This window comes from Oncorhynchus gorbuscha, linkage group LG15 (genome assembly GCF_021184085.1).
Source record: "Oncorhynchus gorbuscha isolate QuinsamMale2020 ecotype Even-year linkage group LG15, OgorEven_v1.0, whole genome shotgun sequence".
In the NCBI taxonomy this organism is placed as follows: domain Eukaryota; kingdom Metazoa; phylum Chordata; class Actinopteri; order Salmoniformes; family Salmonidae; genus Oncorhynchus; species Oncorhynchus gorbuscha.
Genome location: NC_060187.1, coordinates 50,630,508 through 50,650,132, shown reverse-complemented (window position 1 = coordinate 50,650,132; position 19,625 = coordinate 50,630,508). Strand labels below are relative to the sequence as shown.

Here is a 19,625-nt window from a genome sequence, read left to right as displayed (position 1 = left end):
TTCGTATCGTCCGAGATTCCTAAAGGTTGAAAAGCTGCAGCGGTCATCTCCACAGGGGGTGACACTCTAGACCCAAACTGTTATTGACATATATCCATCTTGCCCTGCCTTTCTAAAGTCTTTAAAAGCCAAGTTAACAAACAGATCCCTGACCACTTCGAATCCCACCGTACCTTCTCCGCTGTGCAATCCGGTTTCCGAGCTGGTCACTGGTGTACCTTAGCCACGCTCAAGGTCCTATCATAAGAGCGTCTGCTAAATGACTTAAATGTAAATGTAAATAACCGCAATCGATAAAAGACAGTACTGTGCAGCCGCCTTCATCGACCTGGCCAAGGCTTTCAACTGTCAATCACCATATTCTTATCGGACTCAACAGCCTTGATTTCTCACGACTGCCTCGCCTGGTTCACCAACTACTTCTCAGATTTAGTGTGTCAAATCGGGAGGGCCTGTTGTCCGGACCTCTGACAGTCTCTATGGGGGTTCAATTCTCGGGTGAGTCTTTTCTCTGTATATATCAATGATGTCGCTCTTGCTGCGGGTGATTCCTTGATCCACCTACGCAGACGACACCATTCTGTATACATCTGGCCCTTCTTTGGATACTGTGTTAAACCTCCAAACGAGTTTCAATGCCATACAACACTCCTTCCGTGGCCTCCAACTGCTCTTAAACCCTAGTAAAACTAAATGCATGCTCTTCAACCGATCGCTGCCTGCACCTGCCCGCCCAACTAACATCACTACTCGGTTCTGACTTAGAATATGTGGACAACTACAAATGCCTAATTGTCTGGCTAGACTATAAACTCTCCTTCCAGACATTAAGTATCTCCAATCCAAAATTAAATCTAGAATCGGCTTCCTATTTCGCAAACAAAGCATCCTTCACTCATGCTGCCAAACATACCCTCGTAAAACTGACTATCCTACTGATCCTCGACTTCGGGGATGTCATTTACAAAATAGCCTCCAACACTCTACTCAGCAAACTGAATGCAGTCTATCACAGTAATTGTAATTACTTCGCTACTATGGCCTATTTATTGCCTTTACCCTCCTTACTCCATTTGTACACATTGTATATAGATTTTTCTATTGTGTTATTGACTGTACTTTTGTTTATCCCTGTAACTCTGTGTTGTTTATTGTCGCACGTCTTTGCTTTATCTTGTCCAGGTCGCACTTGTAAATGAGAACTTGTTCTCAACTGGCCTACTTGGTGTTAAATAAAGGTGGAGGGGTAAAAACGAACAACAGTTTTCAGCTGTGCTAACATATTTGCAAAAGGGTTTTCTAATGATCAATTAGCCTTTTAAAATGATGAACTTGTATTAGCTAACACAACGTGCCATTGGAACACAGGAGTGATGGTTGCTGATAATGGGCCTCTGTACACCGATGTAGATATTCCATACTTTTTTTCCCCCACCCGTTTCAAGCTACAATAGTCATTCAACGTCTACACTGTATTTCTGATCAATGTGATGTTATTTTAATGTTATTGACGTTACTTTCAAAAACAAGGACATTTCTAACTGACCCCAAGCTGTTGAACGGCAGTGTATATCAAAACAATTCCTATAGAGAAGTCATATAGACAGTGAATACTAAAATGGTGGCTACGTACCGGAGTCCTGGGATAGGCCAGCTGCGCATCTCTTAGCATCTTGTTGGAGATTGTCAGACCCTCTTCCAGGAGAGAGTGCACCCCTTTACAAGTCCCCTCCAAAAGAGACAGGGCCACAGACCGCTGGGGAAAGAGAAACGACAAACAACTTAAGAGACGCTTTCTTTACCCTCCGCAAACCAGCGTGATTAGCCATGTGTCATTGGGTCCAGTTATATCATTATTCTGAATTGAGGAGGGGAGTGGAGATGATGCATCATGGCTTTGTTATTTCCACCAAATCACCACAAAGCCTTCATGCCCAGTATCTTATCCATTCTCAATCAATATGAAGATGGTGAGAGGTGAGAGTGTGAGTAGGAGAGAGAGACAGTGTGGTAACATTTACCTTGCCTGTGGCCTCAGAGCCCAGCTCGGTGAAATGGAGCTGGGTGGCGGTAAGCGCGGCCAGGTGGCTGATGACCAGCAGTGCCGTGTCCAGACACTGACCACTCTTCCTGTGGGCCTCGGTCACCATGGACGAGATCTCAGAGTCACAGCCCTGGTCACAGCCCATGGGAATTGGATGTTAAATAACATAAAATAATATTTGAATAAAACACTTGCACTTGTCTTTTCCTACTACCACTGACTTTGCTGATAACTACTTTAATAATTGAAATGTGGTTGTCTTAATTAGCCAAAGTAAAATTAATGCACTAACTGCAAGTCGCTCTGGATAAGAGAGTTTGCTCAATAAAATAAATGTACTCACACTAATTGTGAATGCGAAGTTATATTGTATTTGAATACATACATAAATGAACTAGGGAAAAAAGCTTAACTTTTAATGACTTTCAAATGTAAAAAAAAGTTACGTTTAAAGACATACAGTAGTGTGAAAGGAGGGTGAGACGGGTGGAAAAGGTGGTTTAATTTGTTTTATTGCTGCCACTGGTTAGGAATGTTAGATTGTGCAGTACATACAGTGCCTTCAGAAAGTACTCACAACCCTTGACTTTTTCCACATTGTTGTTACAGCCTGAATTTATAATGTATTAAAGATATTTTATGTCACTGGCCGACACACAATACCCCACCATGTCAAATTGGAATTACGTTTTTAGAACATGTTACAAATTATTTCAAAATGAAAAGCTGATGTGTCGAGTCAATAACTATTCAACCTGTGTTATGGCAAGCCTAAATAAGTTAAGGAGTAAAAATGTGCTTAATAAGTCACATAACATTGTAGTTACTCCACAATACTAACCTAATTGAGAGAGAAAAGAAGGAAGCCTGGACAGAATACAAATATTCCAAAACATGCATCCTGTTTACACAAGGCACTAAAGTAATACTACAAACAAATGTGGCAAATTTGGGGCAAATCCAGTAGAACGCATTAGCATTAGTAACGCAGTAGAACGCATTACCACTCTCCATATTTTCAAGCATAGTGGTGGCTGCATCGTGTTATGGGTATGCGTGTAATCATTAAGGACTGGGGAGTTTTTCAGGAAAAAAAAACAATTATGGAATGGAGCTAAGCACAGGCAAAATCTTAGAGGAAAACATTGTTCAATCTACTTTCCACCAGACACTGGGAGATGAATTAACCTTTCAGCAGGACAATAACTTAAAACACAAGGCCAAATCTACACTGGAGTTGCTTACCAAGAAGACAGTGGCTGTTCCGGAGTGGCCGAGATACAGTTTTGACTTAAGTCTACTTGAAAATGGTTGTCTTGCAATGATCAACAACCAAATGTATAGTGCTTGAAGCATTTTGAAAATAATAAATGAGCAAATGTTCCACAATCCAGGTGTGGAAAGCTCTCAAGAGATTTACCCAGAAAGACTCACAGCTGTTATTGCTGCCAATGGTGCTTCTACAAAATATTGACTCTGGGCTGTGAATACCTATGTAAATGCATTTTATTTTTTTTAAAGTCTAAAAACACATTTTCACTTTGTCATTATGGGGTAGTGTGTGTACAGTAGATGAGGTGAGAGAAAAAATATATTTAATCAATTTTGAATTCAGGCTGCAACAACAAAATGTGTGAGTCAAGGGGTATGAATACATTTTGAAGACTACATATACCGTCACTAGTGACTAGTGTGGGCTGGGTGGTAACCTTGCGGTTAAGAGGTTGCGCCAGTAACCAAAATGTTTCTGGTTTGAATCCCCTTGCTGACTAGGCAAAATTTGTCAATATGCCCTTGAGCAAGGCACTTAACCCTAATTGCTCCAGTAAGTCGTTCTGGATAAGATTGGTTTGCTAAATTCCTAAAATGTGGTGAAGGTCTTCACACACCTTGCAGTCTTCACATTTTGCTGCCTTAAAATGTAATCTCAAAAGGGAATATATTTGATTATTTTCCCAACCATCTACACAACCTAGTCCAAATTTTCAAAGTTAAAGACAAGGTGAAGATGTTTTGAAGTGGATTTAACATTGTCATACAGGCCAATAAATGTGGAGTGAATGCAATGTTATTGCAGAAACTGGGACTAGAGAGTTTGTCAGGATCTAAATAAATATGAAAGGAACAAAGCTCAGTTAAAAGGAAGAGGAAACCCTGTCTCAGCCTTCTGAATACCTAACCGTGGGAGTTATTTTTCAGAAGGACAATTACAAACATTTATGTCAAAGACACACCAGAATGGCTTTCCAATATGTTTTGAGTGTTCCTGAAAGGTCCAGTCTCAATCCTGACTTAAACCTGCTTGAAAATCAGACACACGGTTTGAATATTGTTGTCCATCAATGACTCCCAACCAAATTTACTGACCTTGAGCATTTTTGACAAAAACAATGGATATTATATGTTGCCCTAAGACTTGTGCAACGCTGGAGAAGGTTGTGTACATCGGTTGCATTCTTTAACACAATTTTAAGGCAGCAAAATGTAAAGACAGTGCAAGTGCAAGGCGTGTGTAGACATTCATTAGGCACTGTATAATATACATTCATTCATGTTGGACTTGAGGCTGAAGGTTGAGAATTCCCCTACGCTCTGATATTTCCATACGAGGAGTCAAAACCGCTCAAAGCTAAAACCCGTCAATCAGCAAGGTGAATTTTGATGAGCCAGTGAGGTGTCAACCCAACTCGATTGAAAAAGATTTTCCTTTTGCAGCGTTTGTGTCTTTTCAGTTTAATTGGGATAAAAACGGATATTTCTAGAATATCTTTACTGTAATTCACTATGACATTACTTACAGTAAACTAGTCAACAATGTATGTGTACTGTACATACAGTGCCTTCAGAAAATATCCAGATCCCTTTTCCACATTCTGTTACAGCTTTATTCTACAATTGATTAAATATCGATTTTTTTCCCTCAATCTACACACAAAACCACATAATGACAAAGCGAAGACAGGTTTTTAGAAATTGTAGCGGAGTGGATCCTATTTTCCATTGGTCATCCTTGAGATGTTTCTATAACTTGATTGGAATCCACCTGTGGGAAATTCAATTGATTGGACATGATTTGGAAAGGCTCGCACCTGTCTATACAAAGTCCCACAGTTGATAGTGCATGTCAGCGCAAAAACAAAGCCATGAGGTCAAAGGAATTGTCTGTAGAGCTCCGATGCAGGATTGTGTCGAGGCACAGATCTGGGGAAGGGTACCAAAAAAATGTCTGCAGCATGGAAGATCCCCATGAACATAGTGGCCTCCATCATTCTTAAATGGAAGAAGTTTGGATCCACAAAGACTCTTCCTAGAGCTGGCCGCCCGGCCAAACTGAGAAATCAGGGGAGAAGGACCTTGGTCAGTGAGGTGACCAGGAAACCTGATGGTCACTGACAAAGTTCCAGAGTTCCTCTGTGATGGGAGAACCTTCCAGAAGGACAACCATTTCTACAGAACTCCACCAATCAGACCTTTGTGGTAGAGTGGCCAGACGGAAGCCACTCCTCAATAAAAAGGCACATGACAGTCCACTTGGAGTTTGCCAAAAGGCACCTAAATCCTCTCAGACCATGAGGAACAAGATTCTCTGGTCTGATGAAACCAAGATCAAACTGTTTGGCCTGAATGCCAACCGTCACATCTGGAGGAAACCTGGCACCATCCCTACGGTGAAGCATGGTGTTGGCAGCATCATGGTATGAGGCTGTTTTCAGTAGCAGGGAGACTAGTCAGGATCGAGGGAAAGATGAACAGAGCAAAGTACAAAGAGATCCTTGATGAAAACCTGCTCAGCACCTCAGACTGGACAACGACATTAAGCACACAGCCAAGACAACACAGGAGTGGCTTCGGCACAAGTCTCGGGAATGTCCTTGAGTGGCCCAGCCAAGGCCGGACTTGAACCCGATCGAACATCTTTGGAGAGTAAACGATCTGAATACTTATGTAAATGTACAATTTCAGTTTTATATTAATACATTTGAAAAAAAAATCTACAAAACCTGTTTTTACTTTGTCATTATGAAGTAAAATGATTTAACACATTTTAGAATAATGCTGTATAGTAATAAAATGTGGAAAATGTAAAGGGGTCTGAGTACTTTCCGAATGCACTGTAGGTGTGATTGAATGTTTTTGGTGCATAGTTCTATCTGTATGTTGTACATTCACATACAGCGGCTACTGTTTTGAATATACTGTGTTCAATAGTTTCAATGCTCCATTTACATTACATTTAAGTCATTTAGCAGACGCTCTTATCCAGAGCGACTTACAAATTGGTGCATTCACCTTATGACATCCAGTGGAACAACCACTTTACAATAGTGCATCTAAATATTTTAAGGGGGGGGTGAGAAGGATTACTTTATCCTATCCTAGGTATTCCTTAAAGAGGTGGGGTTGCAGGTGTCTCCGGAAGGTGGTGATTGACTCCGCTGTCCTGGCGTCGTGAGGGAGTTTGTTCCACCATTGGGGAGCCAGAGCAGCGAACAGTTTTGACTGAGCTGAGCGGGAACTGTACTTCCTCAGTGGTAGGGAGGCGAGCAGGCCAGAGGTGGATGAACGCAGTGCCCTTATTTGGGTGTAGGGCCTGATCAGAGCCTGGAGGTACTGAGGTGCCGATCCCCTCACAGCTCCGTAGGCAAGCACCATGGTCTTGTAGCGGATGCGAGCTTCAACTGGAAGCCAGTGGAGAGAGCAGAGGAGCGGGGTGACGTGAGAGAACTTGGGAAGGTTGAACACTAGACGGGCTGCGGCGTTCTGGATGAGTTGTAGGGGTTTAATGGCACAGGCAGGGAGCCCAGCCAACAGCGAGTTGCAGTAATCCAGACGGGAGATGACAAGTGCCTGGATTAGGACCTGCGCCGCTTCCTGTGTGAGGCAGGGTCGTACTCTGCGGATGTTGTAGAGCATGAACCTACAGGAACGGGCCACCGCCTTGATGTTAGTTGAGAACGACAGTTTGTTGTCCAGGATCACGCCAAGGTTCTTAGCGCTCTGGGAGGAGGACACAATGGAGTTGTCAACCGTGATGGCGAGATCATGGAACGGGCAGTCCTTCCCCGGGAGGAAGAGCAGCTCCGTCTTGCCGAAGTTCAGCTTGAGGTGGTGATCCGTCATCCACACTGATATGTCTGCCAGACATGCAGAGATGCGATTCGCCACCTGGTCATCAGAAGGGGGAAAGGAGAAGATTAATTGTGTGTCGTCTGCATAGCAATGATAGGAGAGACCATGTGAGGTTATGACAGAGCCAAGTGACTTGGTGTATAGCGAGAATAGGAGAGGGCCTAGAACAGAGCCCTGGGGGACACCAGTGGTGAGAGCGCGTGGTGAGGAGACAGATTCTCGCCACGCCACCTGGTAGGAGCGACCTGTCAGGTAGGACGCAATCCAAGCGTGGGCCGCGCCGGAGATGCCCAACTCGGAGAGGGTGGAGAGGAGGATCTGATGGTTCACAGTATCGAAGGCAGCCGATAGGTCTAGAAGGATGAGAGCAGAGGAGAGAGAGTTAGCTTTAGCGGTGCGGAGCGCCTCCGTGATACAGAGAAGAGCAGTCTCAGTTGAATGACTAGTCTTGAAACCTGACTGATTTGGATCAAGAAGGTCATTCTGAGAGAGATAGCGGGAGAGCTGACCAAGGACGGCACGTTCAAGAGTTTTGGAGAGAAAAGAAAGAAGGGATACTGGTCTGTAGTTGTTGACATCGGAGGGATCGAGTGTAGGTTTTTTCAGAAGGGGTGCAACTCTCGCTCTCTTGAAGACGGAAGGGACGTAGCCAGCGGTCAGGGATAAGTTGATGAGCGAGGTGAGGTAAGGGAGAAGGTCTCCGGAAATGGTCTGGAGAAGAGAGGAGGGGATAGGGTCGAGCGGGCAGGTTGTTGGGCGGCCGGCCGTCACAAGACGCGAGATTTCATCTGGAGAGAGAGGGGAGAAAGAGGTCAGAGCACAGGGTAGGACAGTGTGAGCAGAACCAGCGGTGTTGTTTGACTTAGCAAACGAGGATCGGATGTCGTCGATCTTCTTTTCAAAATGGTTGACGAAGTCATCTGCAGAGAGGGAGGAGGGGGGAGGGGGAGGAGGATTCAGGAGGGAGGAGAATGTGGCAAAGAGCTTCCTAGGGTTAGAGGCAGATGCTTGGAATTTAGAGTGGTAGAAAGTGGCTTTAGCAGCAGAGACAGAGGAGGAAAATGTAGAGAGGAGGGAGTGAAAGGATGCCAGGTCCGCAGGGAGGCGAGTTTTCCTCCATTTCCGCTCGGCCTTCCGGAGCCCTGTTCTGTGAGCTCGCATTGAGTCGTCCAGCCACGGAGCGGGAGGGGAGGACCGAGCTGGCCTGGAAGATAGGGGACATAGAGAGTCAAAGGATGCAGAAAGGGAGGAGAGGAGGGTTGAGGAGGCAGAATCAGGAGATAGGTTGGAGAAGGTTTGAGCAGAGGGAAGAGATGATAGGATGGAAGAGGAGAGAGTAGCGGGGGAGAGAGAGCGAAGGTTGGGACGGCGCGATACCATCCGAGTAGGGGCAGTGTGGGAAGTGTTGGATGAGAGCGAGAGGGAAAAGGATACAAGGTAGTGGTCGGAGACTTGGAGGGGAGTTGCAATGAGGTTAGTGGAAGAACAGCATCTAGTAAAGATGAGGTCGAGCGTATTGCCTGCCTTGTGAGTAGGGGGGAAGGTGAGAGGGTGAGGTCAAAAGAGGAGAGGAGTGGAAAGAAGGAGGCAGAGAGGAATGAGTCAAAGGTAGACGTGGGGAGGTTAAAGTCGCCCAGAACTGTGAGAGGTGAGCCGTCCTCAGGAAAGGAGCTTATCAAGGCATCAAGCTCATTGATGAACTCTCCGAGGGGACCTGGAGGGCGATAAATGATAAGGATGTTAAGCTTGAAAGGGCTGGTAACTGTGACAGCATGAAATTCAAAGGAGGCGATAGACAGATGGGTAAGGGGAGAAAGAGAGAATGACCACATGGGAGAGATAAGGATCCCTATGCCACCACCCCGCTGACCAGAAGCTCTCGGGGTGTGCGAGAACACGTGGGCGGACGAAGAGAGAGCAGTAGGAGTAGCAGTGTTATCTGTGGTGATCCATGTTTCTGTCAGTGCCAAGAAGTCGAGGGACTGGAGGGAGGCATAGGCTGAGATGAACTCTGCCTTGTTGGCTGCAGATCGGCAGTTCCAGAGGCTACCGGAGACCTGGAACTCCACGTGGGTCGTGCGCGCTGGGACCACCAGATTAGGGTGGCAGCGGCCACGCGGTGTGGAGCGTTTGTATGGTCTGTGCAGAGAGGAGAGAACAGGGATAGACAGACACATAGTTGACAGGCTACAGAAGAGGCTACGCTAATGCAAGGAGATTGGAATGACAAGTGGACTACACGTCTCGAATGTTCAGAAAGTTAAGCTTACGTAGCAAGAATCTTATTGACTAAAATTATTAAAAATGATACAGTACTGCTGAAGTAGGCTAGCTGGCAGTGGCTGCGTTGTTGACTTTGTAGGCTAGCTGACAGTGGCTGCGTTGTTGACACTACACTAATCAAGTCGTTCCGTTGAGTGTAGTAGTTTCTACAGTGCTGCTATTCGGGGCTAGCTGGCTAGCTAGCAGTGTTGATTACGTTACGTTGCGTTAAAAGAACGACAATAGCTGGCTAGCTAACCTAGAAAATCGCTCTAGACTACACAATTATCTTTGATACACAGACGGCTATGTAGCTAGCTATGTAGCTAGCTACGATCAAACAAATCAAACCGTTGTGCTGTAATGAAATGAAATGAAAAATGTGATACTACCTGTGGAGCGAAGCGGAATGCGACCGGGTTGTTGAGTGCGGAAGTTCTATTCAGTAGACGTTGGCTAGCTGTTGGCTAGCTAGCAGTGTCTCCTACGTTAAGGACGACAAATAGCTGGCTAGCTAACCTCGGTAAATTAAGATAATCACTCTAAGACTACACGCTCTAAACTACACAATTATCTTGGATACGAAGACAGCAAAGACAACTATGTAGCTAGCTAACACTACACTAATCAAGTCGTTCAGTTGAGTGTAATAGTTTCTACAGTGCTGCTATTCGGTAGACGGTGGACGTTTGCTAGCTGGCTAGCTGCTGGGCAGATAGCAGTGTAGACTACGTTAGGACGACGAAATACGAAGTTGCAATAGAAGTGCTGACTGTTTCACTTTGTTGTCCTCTTTCTTTTCCTTTTTCTTCTGTCCTTCTTTTGTCCTTATTTTGTCTTCCTTTCTTCTGTTAACTAGATATTTTTTGTTGTTATTCTTTGTAAGCTAGCTAGCTTCTTCCAGGAGAGTCCCTAGCAACTGCTTAGCAACAAGTAAACAATTCTGCTAGCAATTCACCTAGCTAAGATAACTGTACAATTTTATGAAAAAAATAGTTAATTTTTCAAAAGCCTGTCTTGTTTAGTTTGTTCCTTGTTTTGTCTTCTATTGAGTCTTGCAGTTCTCTTGATTTTTTCGATGTACTTCACTCTAAAAAAACATTTAAATCTCAATAAATACAGGAGCTCATTTTTCAGCAGCTGCTCAATTTAGAACTCCGGAATTTCATTGCAGCTCCAATGTGTCCTTTGTGTACCTTTTGGAATGTAATACTTTAGCCAACCTATATTTATCCAGGTAAATTTTATAAAGATAACATCTCTTTTTCAAGACAGTCCTAGTCTGATACATTGTTAATTCTATTGTCTGATCTTTTTAAGTTAAAAGTGCTGACAGAAATGTCTACCTGGATGAGAAGCTGAAAGTAACCACCCATTCTCTTGACTTGGGTCTTGAGCTCCTCTGCGACGGTGTAGAGGGGTCCGGCTCTGGGTTTGACGCTGGCCACCCACTGCATGGTGATAAACACAGCTCTCTCGATGGCCGAGATGGCCTTCACCAGCTGTGTCGGAGCCTCAGCCTCTAACACAAACACTGGGACAGAGACAGACAAAAGAATACATTACAATAGGTCAATTTAGTATTTTCAAAATGTCATGTGGTGCCCAACTTAGCAAAAACTTTTCGCAACAAAAACAAGAGTTTCTTATTGGACGAATTCAGATGGGTCGTTCCCTGTTTCTTCCCATTTGGTTCCTAGTGAATACGCTGGATATACGTTTAAAAGTTCATTATTTTCAAGTAGAAGGCAAAAGGGTACATTTTTCACAATATCCATATCAAAATACTACCAAGATACTTGCCAATATTCCATGGCAAAAAAGAAAAACAGTCCTTTACTATGAACCTGCTTCATGCACAACATGGTGTGCTATAGCATGGAAAATAAACAAATGTGAATGGGTGACAACATAAGGCTGTTTGTTTCCAATATTAGGATTGTTTTCCTCAGGACATTTAGTCTGATTCATGTTGTTTAGTTTAACCTTGCCATGACTATTCTGATAATGTACACTACCGATCAAAAGTTTTAAAACACCTACTCATTCAAGGGTTTCTTTATTTTTACTATTTTATACATTGTAGAATAATAGTGAAGACAACAAAACTATGAAACACATGGAATCATGTAGTAACCAAAAAAAGTGTTAAAACAAATCCAAATATATTTTATATTTGAGATTCTTGAGGCCAGATTACCTGCTCAATCCCCTGACCTCAACCAAATTGAGATGGTTATTGGATTAGTCAGACCCCAGAGTGAAGGAAATGCAGCCAACAAGTGCTCAGCATATGTGGGAACTCCTTCAAGACTGTTGGAAAAGCATTCCAGGTGAAGCTGGTTGAGATAATGCCAAGAGTGTGCAAAGCTGTCATCAAGGGAAAGGGTGGCTATTTGGAATCTCAAATATAAAATACTTGTTTAACACTTTTTTGGGATACTACATGATTCCATGTGTTATTTCATAGTTCTGATGTCTCCACTATTATTGTACAATGTAGAAAATAGTAAAATAAAGAAAAACCCTTGAATGAGTAGGTGTTTAAAACTTTTGACCGGTAGTGGAGGTACAAATCACGAAGGCTGATCTAAATGGATAGCTCACACTACTTCATTCTGTAACCACAATATAATTTACATTGTCATCTCTTTGCCTGATGACTCATACTGAATTTAATTCCGCTGCTCTATCTATCGCTACATACCTTCAGTCAGACTGCCATCGTAGAAGTCGTTTTTGCTTTCAAAGTGAGGGACGTTGTACTAAACAAGTCACCAGCGATTGATCGCTTCTATCAAAGCCAATTACCATCTCCAAAACGCCACTTGATCAAGTGTTTTCAGGCTCTGGCCCAACCCATCGGTTTGTGGAACCAAGCAGAACGGTCTGAATGTGTTCGCATTCGAGAAGTCGTTGTGAGGAGATCATATCCAGACTCATCGTGGGCGTGGTGTTTGGCCATAGCAATGTGGTTGGGTAGCCAGGCAATCCTCTTCTATGGACACAGCAGGAATGTATATCTGATGTTTAGAATGTTCTCATCAACAGCACAGCATCATGTCACTCCTCCTCCTTTACTATCAATTAGCCATGTTTGGAATGTCAGTCACCTATTACCCTATGGCCAATCAGCACAGCTGAATAATGCAACTTTATCACACTTGCTAAATAACCTATAGGCATAGTATCTATGCTGCAATAGTCTATGTGCCGGGGGACTAGGGTCAGTCTGTTATATCTGGTGTCCTAGGTGACTAAGTTTGGGGGCTCTCTCCATCCCCCCTTCCAGAGGACCTGAGACCTAGGACCATGCCTCAGGACTAACTGGCCTGATGACTCCTGGCTGTCCCCAGTCCACCTGGCCGTGCTGCTGCTTCAGTTCTAACTGTTCTGCCTGCGGCTATGGAACCATCACCTGTTCACCGGACGTGCTACCTTGTCCCGCACCTTCCGTTTTCGACTCCTTCTCAACCTCTGAATGCTTGGCTATGAAAAGCCAACTGTCATTTACTCCAGAGGTACTGACCTGTAGCAGCCTCTACAACCACCATGATTATTATTTGACCCTGCTGGTCATCTATGAACATTTGAACATCTTGAAGAACGATCTGGCCTTAAATGACCATGTACTCTTATAATCTCCACCCTGCACAGCCAGAAGAGGACTGGTTCCTGCCTTTCTTTTTTTTCTAGCCACCGTGCTTCTACAGCTGCATTGCCTGCCATTTGGGGTTTTAGAATGGGTTTCTGAAAAAGCACTTTGTGATGTCTGCCGATGTAAAAAAAAGGGCTTTATGAATTCATTTGATTTGCATTTGCATACTGGTGCAATAATCAACGTGCTCTCTTCTCACCAATGGGAATACATCATTTGAATCATTTAAAATGATGGCTTGCTCTTGTTCCATCACGTCTTACAGCAAAAGTTTCACCGCCGACCCTCCACCTCCAGCAGCTGAAGGTCCGTCATCGGAAGCTTTCTCTCCCAGAGGGATGGTTTCAATGCCAGCTGCCCCGCATAGTGCTGCCTGCATACCAGCATCTGGCTCCAATGATCAATGACGAAGTCATTCCCCAAAACTCTTAATAAAATGTTCATACTTGCCTCTGTTGTTCATTCAGTTTAGCCTGCCCTCGACTGAACTAAGTATAGTGACTAGGGTTGGGAAATATTACGCCAGTAATAGATGTTTGGCGGCCATTGTCGATGGTGAGTACATTGTGATGTGACAGACGATGGCTTAGCCCATTTGAACTGGACTGGCACCACGTAGTAGCCTAAAGAATGGAGTTGGGCAGCATACAAGTGGCATTCCAAGTAATCTGCCTATTCCTATTTGCTAGAGCTCATATCAATAAATAGCCTGTTATATAAGCCTACAGAACGCAAGAGCAGTGTAGGCTAGAAAGACCAGAGAATTCCATCAAATCAGCACAAAATGTCCCGTCATAAAATATTATTGTTTCTCGACTTCTGTAAGATGCATGGGCCTTAAAATAGCCTAAACCTATACATTTTTTATAACTGACACTCCCTAACTATAGTGTCCAGCGGTAAAAAAAAAACAACAAAAAACAGCTATATTCCCTTGTTTCTCCAATCAATATGAATACGACTTTGGGCTTTCATTGTTTTATGCATGCTTTCTCTCCCAATCAAACAATTAGAATCAGTAACAGTTCCATCTCAAAAGTAGATTGAACAGCCCAAAAACATGAGGAAGCCAGGGGACTAATAATGAGTAAGGCCTATAAAACAATGACAAGTTTATGATTTAAGAAATAAATAAACTGTGTGGGGAGTAAGAATCCCTCCTATAACCTATCCTCCTACCATAAAAGCTTTAAGTCAAAATAAAGTTACGAACAGAAGTCCATTTCCAAATGTCCTATTTTTAATAGGCAAGGCAAGTCAGTTAAGAACAAATTCCTATTAACAATTAGGGCCTAGGAACAGTGGGTTAACTGCCTTGTTCAGGGGCAGAATGACATATTTTTAACTTGCCAGCTCGAGGATTCGATCTAGCAACCTTTCTGTTACTGGCCCAACGCCCTAACCATCAGAATACCTGCCGCCCCCTAAAAGCCTAAGGTCCAATAGTTTCCACTTCCAAATAGAACATGAATGAAAGTCGGAGTCAATAAACCTATGCATACAGTGCATTCGGAAAGTATTCAGATCCCTTCCCTTTTCCCACATTGTTACGTTACAGCCTTATTCTAAAGTTGATTAAAAAAAATGTTTTAAAAAATCATCTACACACAATACCACATAATTACAAAAGTGAAAACAGTTTTTTTGGAACATTTGCAAAAACCAAAGTCATGATCATGATGTTGAAGGAATTGTCCGAGACAGAATCGTGTTGAGGCACAGATCTTGAGAAGGGTACCAACAAAATGTCTGCAGCATTTAAGGTCCCCAAGAACACATTCTTAAATGGAAGAAGTTTGGAACCACCAAGACTCTTTCTAGAGCTGTCCTGCCGGCCAAACTGAGATATTTGGGGAGAAGGGCCTTGGTCAGGGAGGGGACCAAGAACCTAGTGGTCACTACGACAAAGCTCCACAGTTCCTCTGTGGAGATTGGGGAACCTTCCAGAAGAACAACCATCTCTGCAGAACTCCACCAATCAGGCCTTTATGGTAGAGTGGCCAGACAGAACCGCTCCTCAGTAAAATGCACATGACATGCTTGAAGTTTGCCCAAAAGCATCTGAAGGACTCAGACCATGAGAAACAAGGTTCTCTTGTCTGATGGAAACAAGATTGAACTCTTTGGCCTGAATGCCAAGCATCACGCCTGGAGGAAACCTTGCACCATCCCTACAGTGAAGCAGAGTGGTGGCAGCATCATGCTGAGGGAATGTTTTTCAGCGGCAGGGACTGGGAGACTAGTCAGGATCGAGGGAAAGATGAAAAGAGTAAAGTAAAGAAAGATCCTTGATGAAAAGCGCTCTGGAGCAGGTTACGGCCTCAGACTGAGGCAAAGGTTCACCATCCAACAGAACAACAACCCTAAGCACACAGCAAAGACAACACAGAAGTGGCTTCAGGAAAAGTCAATGTCTTTGAGTGGCACAGCCAGAGTCTGGACTTGAACCCAATCGAACATCTCTGGAGAGACCTGAAAATAGCTGTGCAGCGATGAAAGGATCTGCCGAGAACAACGGGAGAAAATCCCCAAATACAGGTGTGCCAAGTTTGCAGCGTCATAACCAAGACAATAATCGCTGCCAAAATGCTACAACAAAGTACTGAGTAAAGGGTCTGAATACTTGTGAAAATGTTCATAGCTGATACAACATAGCGGATAAGAGTCAATCTATAATTTCGATTAAGATATTAAAGAGCGAGCAAGGACAGACAAAGTCAATTTATCTACTTGTTCAGCACTTTTGAATTCAAAACATGGGCCATTCTTACAGTATTCTCCCTGTACACCAAATCAGAACCGTAGGATAAATAAAGGGGGTATGAACGCAGACAATGAAAGCTCTTACAATATTAGATATTGACATTTCTATAAAATAGGCTAAATGTGCACCGCCAAGTCCAAACAGCAGGCTACATTTTTAGGAGAAAAGGGAGCAAATTATTAGGGTGAAGCACATGGGATACTAACAGCTTAATACAAAACATACACTTAGTATTGCTTGGCATATTACATCATTACACAACATACATTTTTGTGCTGTGCTCACTTGAACATGAAGGTGGGGCGAAAGTACTTCTTGTGCACAGATTTTGTCATCAAAATGTATCATCAAATTCTGGCATTCTCTGGTGCTTTCAAGCCAACTGGGAACTTGGGGAAAAAACAAGGTTGAATCATGACGTCAGTGATCTTCAAATCGGAGCTCTAAAAATAGTTCCCGATTTGGAATTCTGAGTTGGATGACCGTTCAAAACTTATTTTCCCAGTCGGAGCTCGTTCCCCCCCCCCCGAGTTCCCAGCTTACTTGAACTCACTGAAGTCTGAGATTTCCCAGTTGTTTCGAACGCGGCAGAAGTCATGCTGTATTGACAGCTTGGCCAATGTTGAATGTTTTATCATTTTAAGCTTGGAAAAGGACACCCTTAAACCCAGACTTGGACCACACACCCTCCCCACTGAATAGCAGGCTGGTGATTGCTTTGAAAAGCTTGCAGTTGCCACTGATTCCTTCCAAACCACTCATTGTTGAATTTGCGATTTCCAACTTGTGTAATGTTTATGTCCAATGGCCAATGAGCACCAATACATTTTATCTATACTTTCTCTTCATATGACAAGGACTGAAAATGATTTTCCAGTAGATGTCAACTTGATTCATGATGATGACTGCTAACTTGGTAGCTAAGATTTTGAAAGTATGATGTTGACACGATCAGTCCAATCAAAGCTTCGGTACATATAACGTGATTTGACGTCATCTATGGCCAATGCCCTTGAGCCTTCCTGGATGTGCCCTTCTAATATAACTATATGGCAGCACCCAAGGGGCTTGAATTTCCCCTTAAACTTTGCAGTGAGTAGTGTCCCCTTGAGTGACAGAACACTGAGCCAATCACAGCGCAACTAAAAGAACACCAACCACCAATTTTCAGCTGGCTGCCCCACCACCACAGAAAGCACTGAGCTAGGCTGAAACACCTGCATTTTGGAGCTGCTTTACTCAATTGATATTTGTTTTACATTTTTAGCAAACTGATATGTCAAAATAAAATGCAACATGCAAAACAGGCACATAAAAAAAGGTGGGTGTGCTGTCTTCCTGTTAGACGGTAACAGATGATTTTATTACAGTGGTTAGATGGGTTTTCTTTGTGTTTATCGCCCCCTAGTGGAGCTTTCTGGTACTTAGAAAGACTGTACAGAAACAGGAAGTTAGAGTAGTCGTTCAGCACGCAAAGTAGCTAAAAACAACTCTACGGTGCAGGTCTTTCAGTGCAGTCATTTCTTGTCACGCTTCAGCCTCAGAAAATGTTTGTAAATTCGATGAAAGCATATTGCTAGTGATGATAATCTTGTTATTGATAGAATTGCTTACTTACCAATGTTAGTTGTTTGCATTTACTCACACAAAGTCTTTCATGTATGCCGTCAGCTGTATTACTTTGCTCGTGCGTCATGTAAACAAATTGTAAAACATACTGTAATGAAACAGGCAGGGAGCAGGTCTCGAACCCTTGACCTTCTAGCCCGAGGTCCGGCACGCTATCGAATGTGCCGCAAAAGCATGCTCGTGCGGCAGAGTCCATTTCCGCGCTTATAAACTCAGGGTCGTTACAATACTGAACTTTTGTTACTGTTTCTAGTGTAATATGCTTTGTTATTGTACAGAGGTGGTTGCACATTATTAGAGTAATCGAAGGAGTTAGCCAATTACCATATGACTAGCAACCAGCTATCTGGTTTGGCATCATGCCAGATACATGGTACCTTGGCACGTGTATAATGTACAGTTACAGTATGTCGATGTGAATCAAATAATGAAGTATATTATTTTCTGTATTTTGCAGTTTCACAACAAACATTTACAATATAGTCATTCAAGAAAAGTCACGCCTTGGGAGTTTTATTGAAGACTTAGTTGTTAGCTATCTGTCTAGTTTTGGTATGGGAAGGCAACTCCAGGACAGAATAGTGGGGCTCAAAACAGGTGGGGCATTTGGACTGCCTGCGCAACTCTGTAAAAAACAAAAGTTGTACACTGTATATATACACATACTTCATTTGTTACCATTTCAGAAAACGTTTTGCTCTAGATTGCAGGAAATGGCAGTTACAAGTGTTGAAAAAAGCACAAATATACGTCATGATTCGTATATTTCACGCAATAGAGATCTGTATTTTTTATTTTTTTAAATCGCGCAACAGCCCAACAGTTGTTTTAGCAGAGTAAAAAAATTAAAATTGTCAATCAAGGTTTTATGAGGACAAAGGTTGACATCACCCAGCACTATTGGTGACAACACTTACAACAGAGATTCCTTCACCCACATATTAGAGGTGGAAAACATTGTCTATCCGCAGCAGAATTGTTTCAAGAATGAGTTTTTCAAGAAAACACCCACAGCACACTGCTGCCTATTGTCTGAAGTGTCAGGAGGATAACATATACAGTGCCTTCAGAAAGTATTTTCACCCCTGGACTTTTTCCACATTGTTGTGTTACAGCCCGGATTTAAAATGGATTAAATTGAGATTTTGCATCACTGGCCTACATACATAATTCCACTTTGAATTAGGGTAATGTTTTTAGAACGTTTTACAAATGAATTAAACATGAAAAGCTTGAGTCAACAAGTATTCAACCCCTGTTATGGCAAGCCTAAAGTTCAGGAGTAATATTGCACTTAACAAGTCACACAATAAGTTGCATGAACTCACTGTGCAATAAGTGTTTAACATGATTTTTGAAATCAATACCATCTCTGTACGTCCCTTAGTCGAGCAGCGAATTTCAAACAGATTCAACCACAAGACCAGTGATATTTACCAATGCCTCGCCAAGAAGGGCTACTATTGGTAGATGGCAAAAATATATCCTTTTGAGCATAGTGAAGTCATTACACTTTGGATGGTGTATCAATACACCCAGTCACTACAAAGATACAGGCGTCCTTCCAAACTAAGTTGTCAGACCGACCGAAAAGAGCTTTTTTATTTATTCCTTGTTATTTTTTTTATTTTTTTTAAATGTTGTGAAGGGCCCATAAGTAAGCATTTCACTGTTAGTCTACACCTGTTGTTTAATAAGCATGTGAAATATACAATTTGATTTGTAGAAAATTGTTAGTTTCATGCCTGTGATAGGAGAAAACTGAGGATGGATCAACAACATTGTAGGTAGTCCACAATATTAACCTAAAAAACAGTGAAAAGAAGGAAGCCTGTACAGAATAAAAAATATTCCAAAACATGTATCCTGTTTATAATAAGGCACTAAAGTACAGCTGTAAAAAATGTGTCAAAGAAATTAACTTTATGTCCTTAGCTTTCCAAGGTGACACCGGAAGACATGGCAGACGTGTTATGGGCACCTAACTATTTGTGGCATGTGTTTTTTTTCCCGCAACTTACTTTACACAATGTTTCCGCCACCATACTCTTGGCAATAAAAAGAGCTTCTGGATATCAGGACAGCGATTATTAGCCTTATTTTACCAGGAAAGTTGTCTGAGAAGGGGGGATGGAGGG

General features: G+C 42.8%; 1 protein-coding gene across 1 annotated transcript in view; it reads right to left on the bottom strand.

The window, feature by feature from the left end:
- Positions 1-19,625, bottom strand: part of LOC123997462 (kinesin-like protein KIF14) — a 54,065-nt gene that overhangs the window by 9,863 nt on the left and 24,577 nt on the right. The window contains exons 24-26 of the mRNA XM_046301729.1: positions 10,783-10,970; positions 2,022-2,174; positions 1,634-1,756 (exon numbers count right to left, since the gene is read on the bottom strand). Of these exons, the coding sequence (XP_046157685.1) occupies positions 1,634-1,756; positions 2,022-2,174; positions 10,783-10,970 (464 nt within the window). The remainder of the gene's footprint in view (positions 1-1,633; positions 1,757-2,021; positions 2,175-10,782; positions 10,971-19,625) is intronic.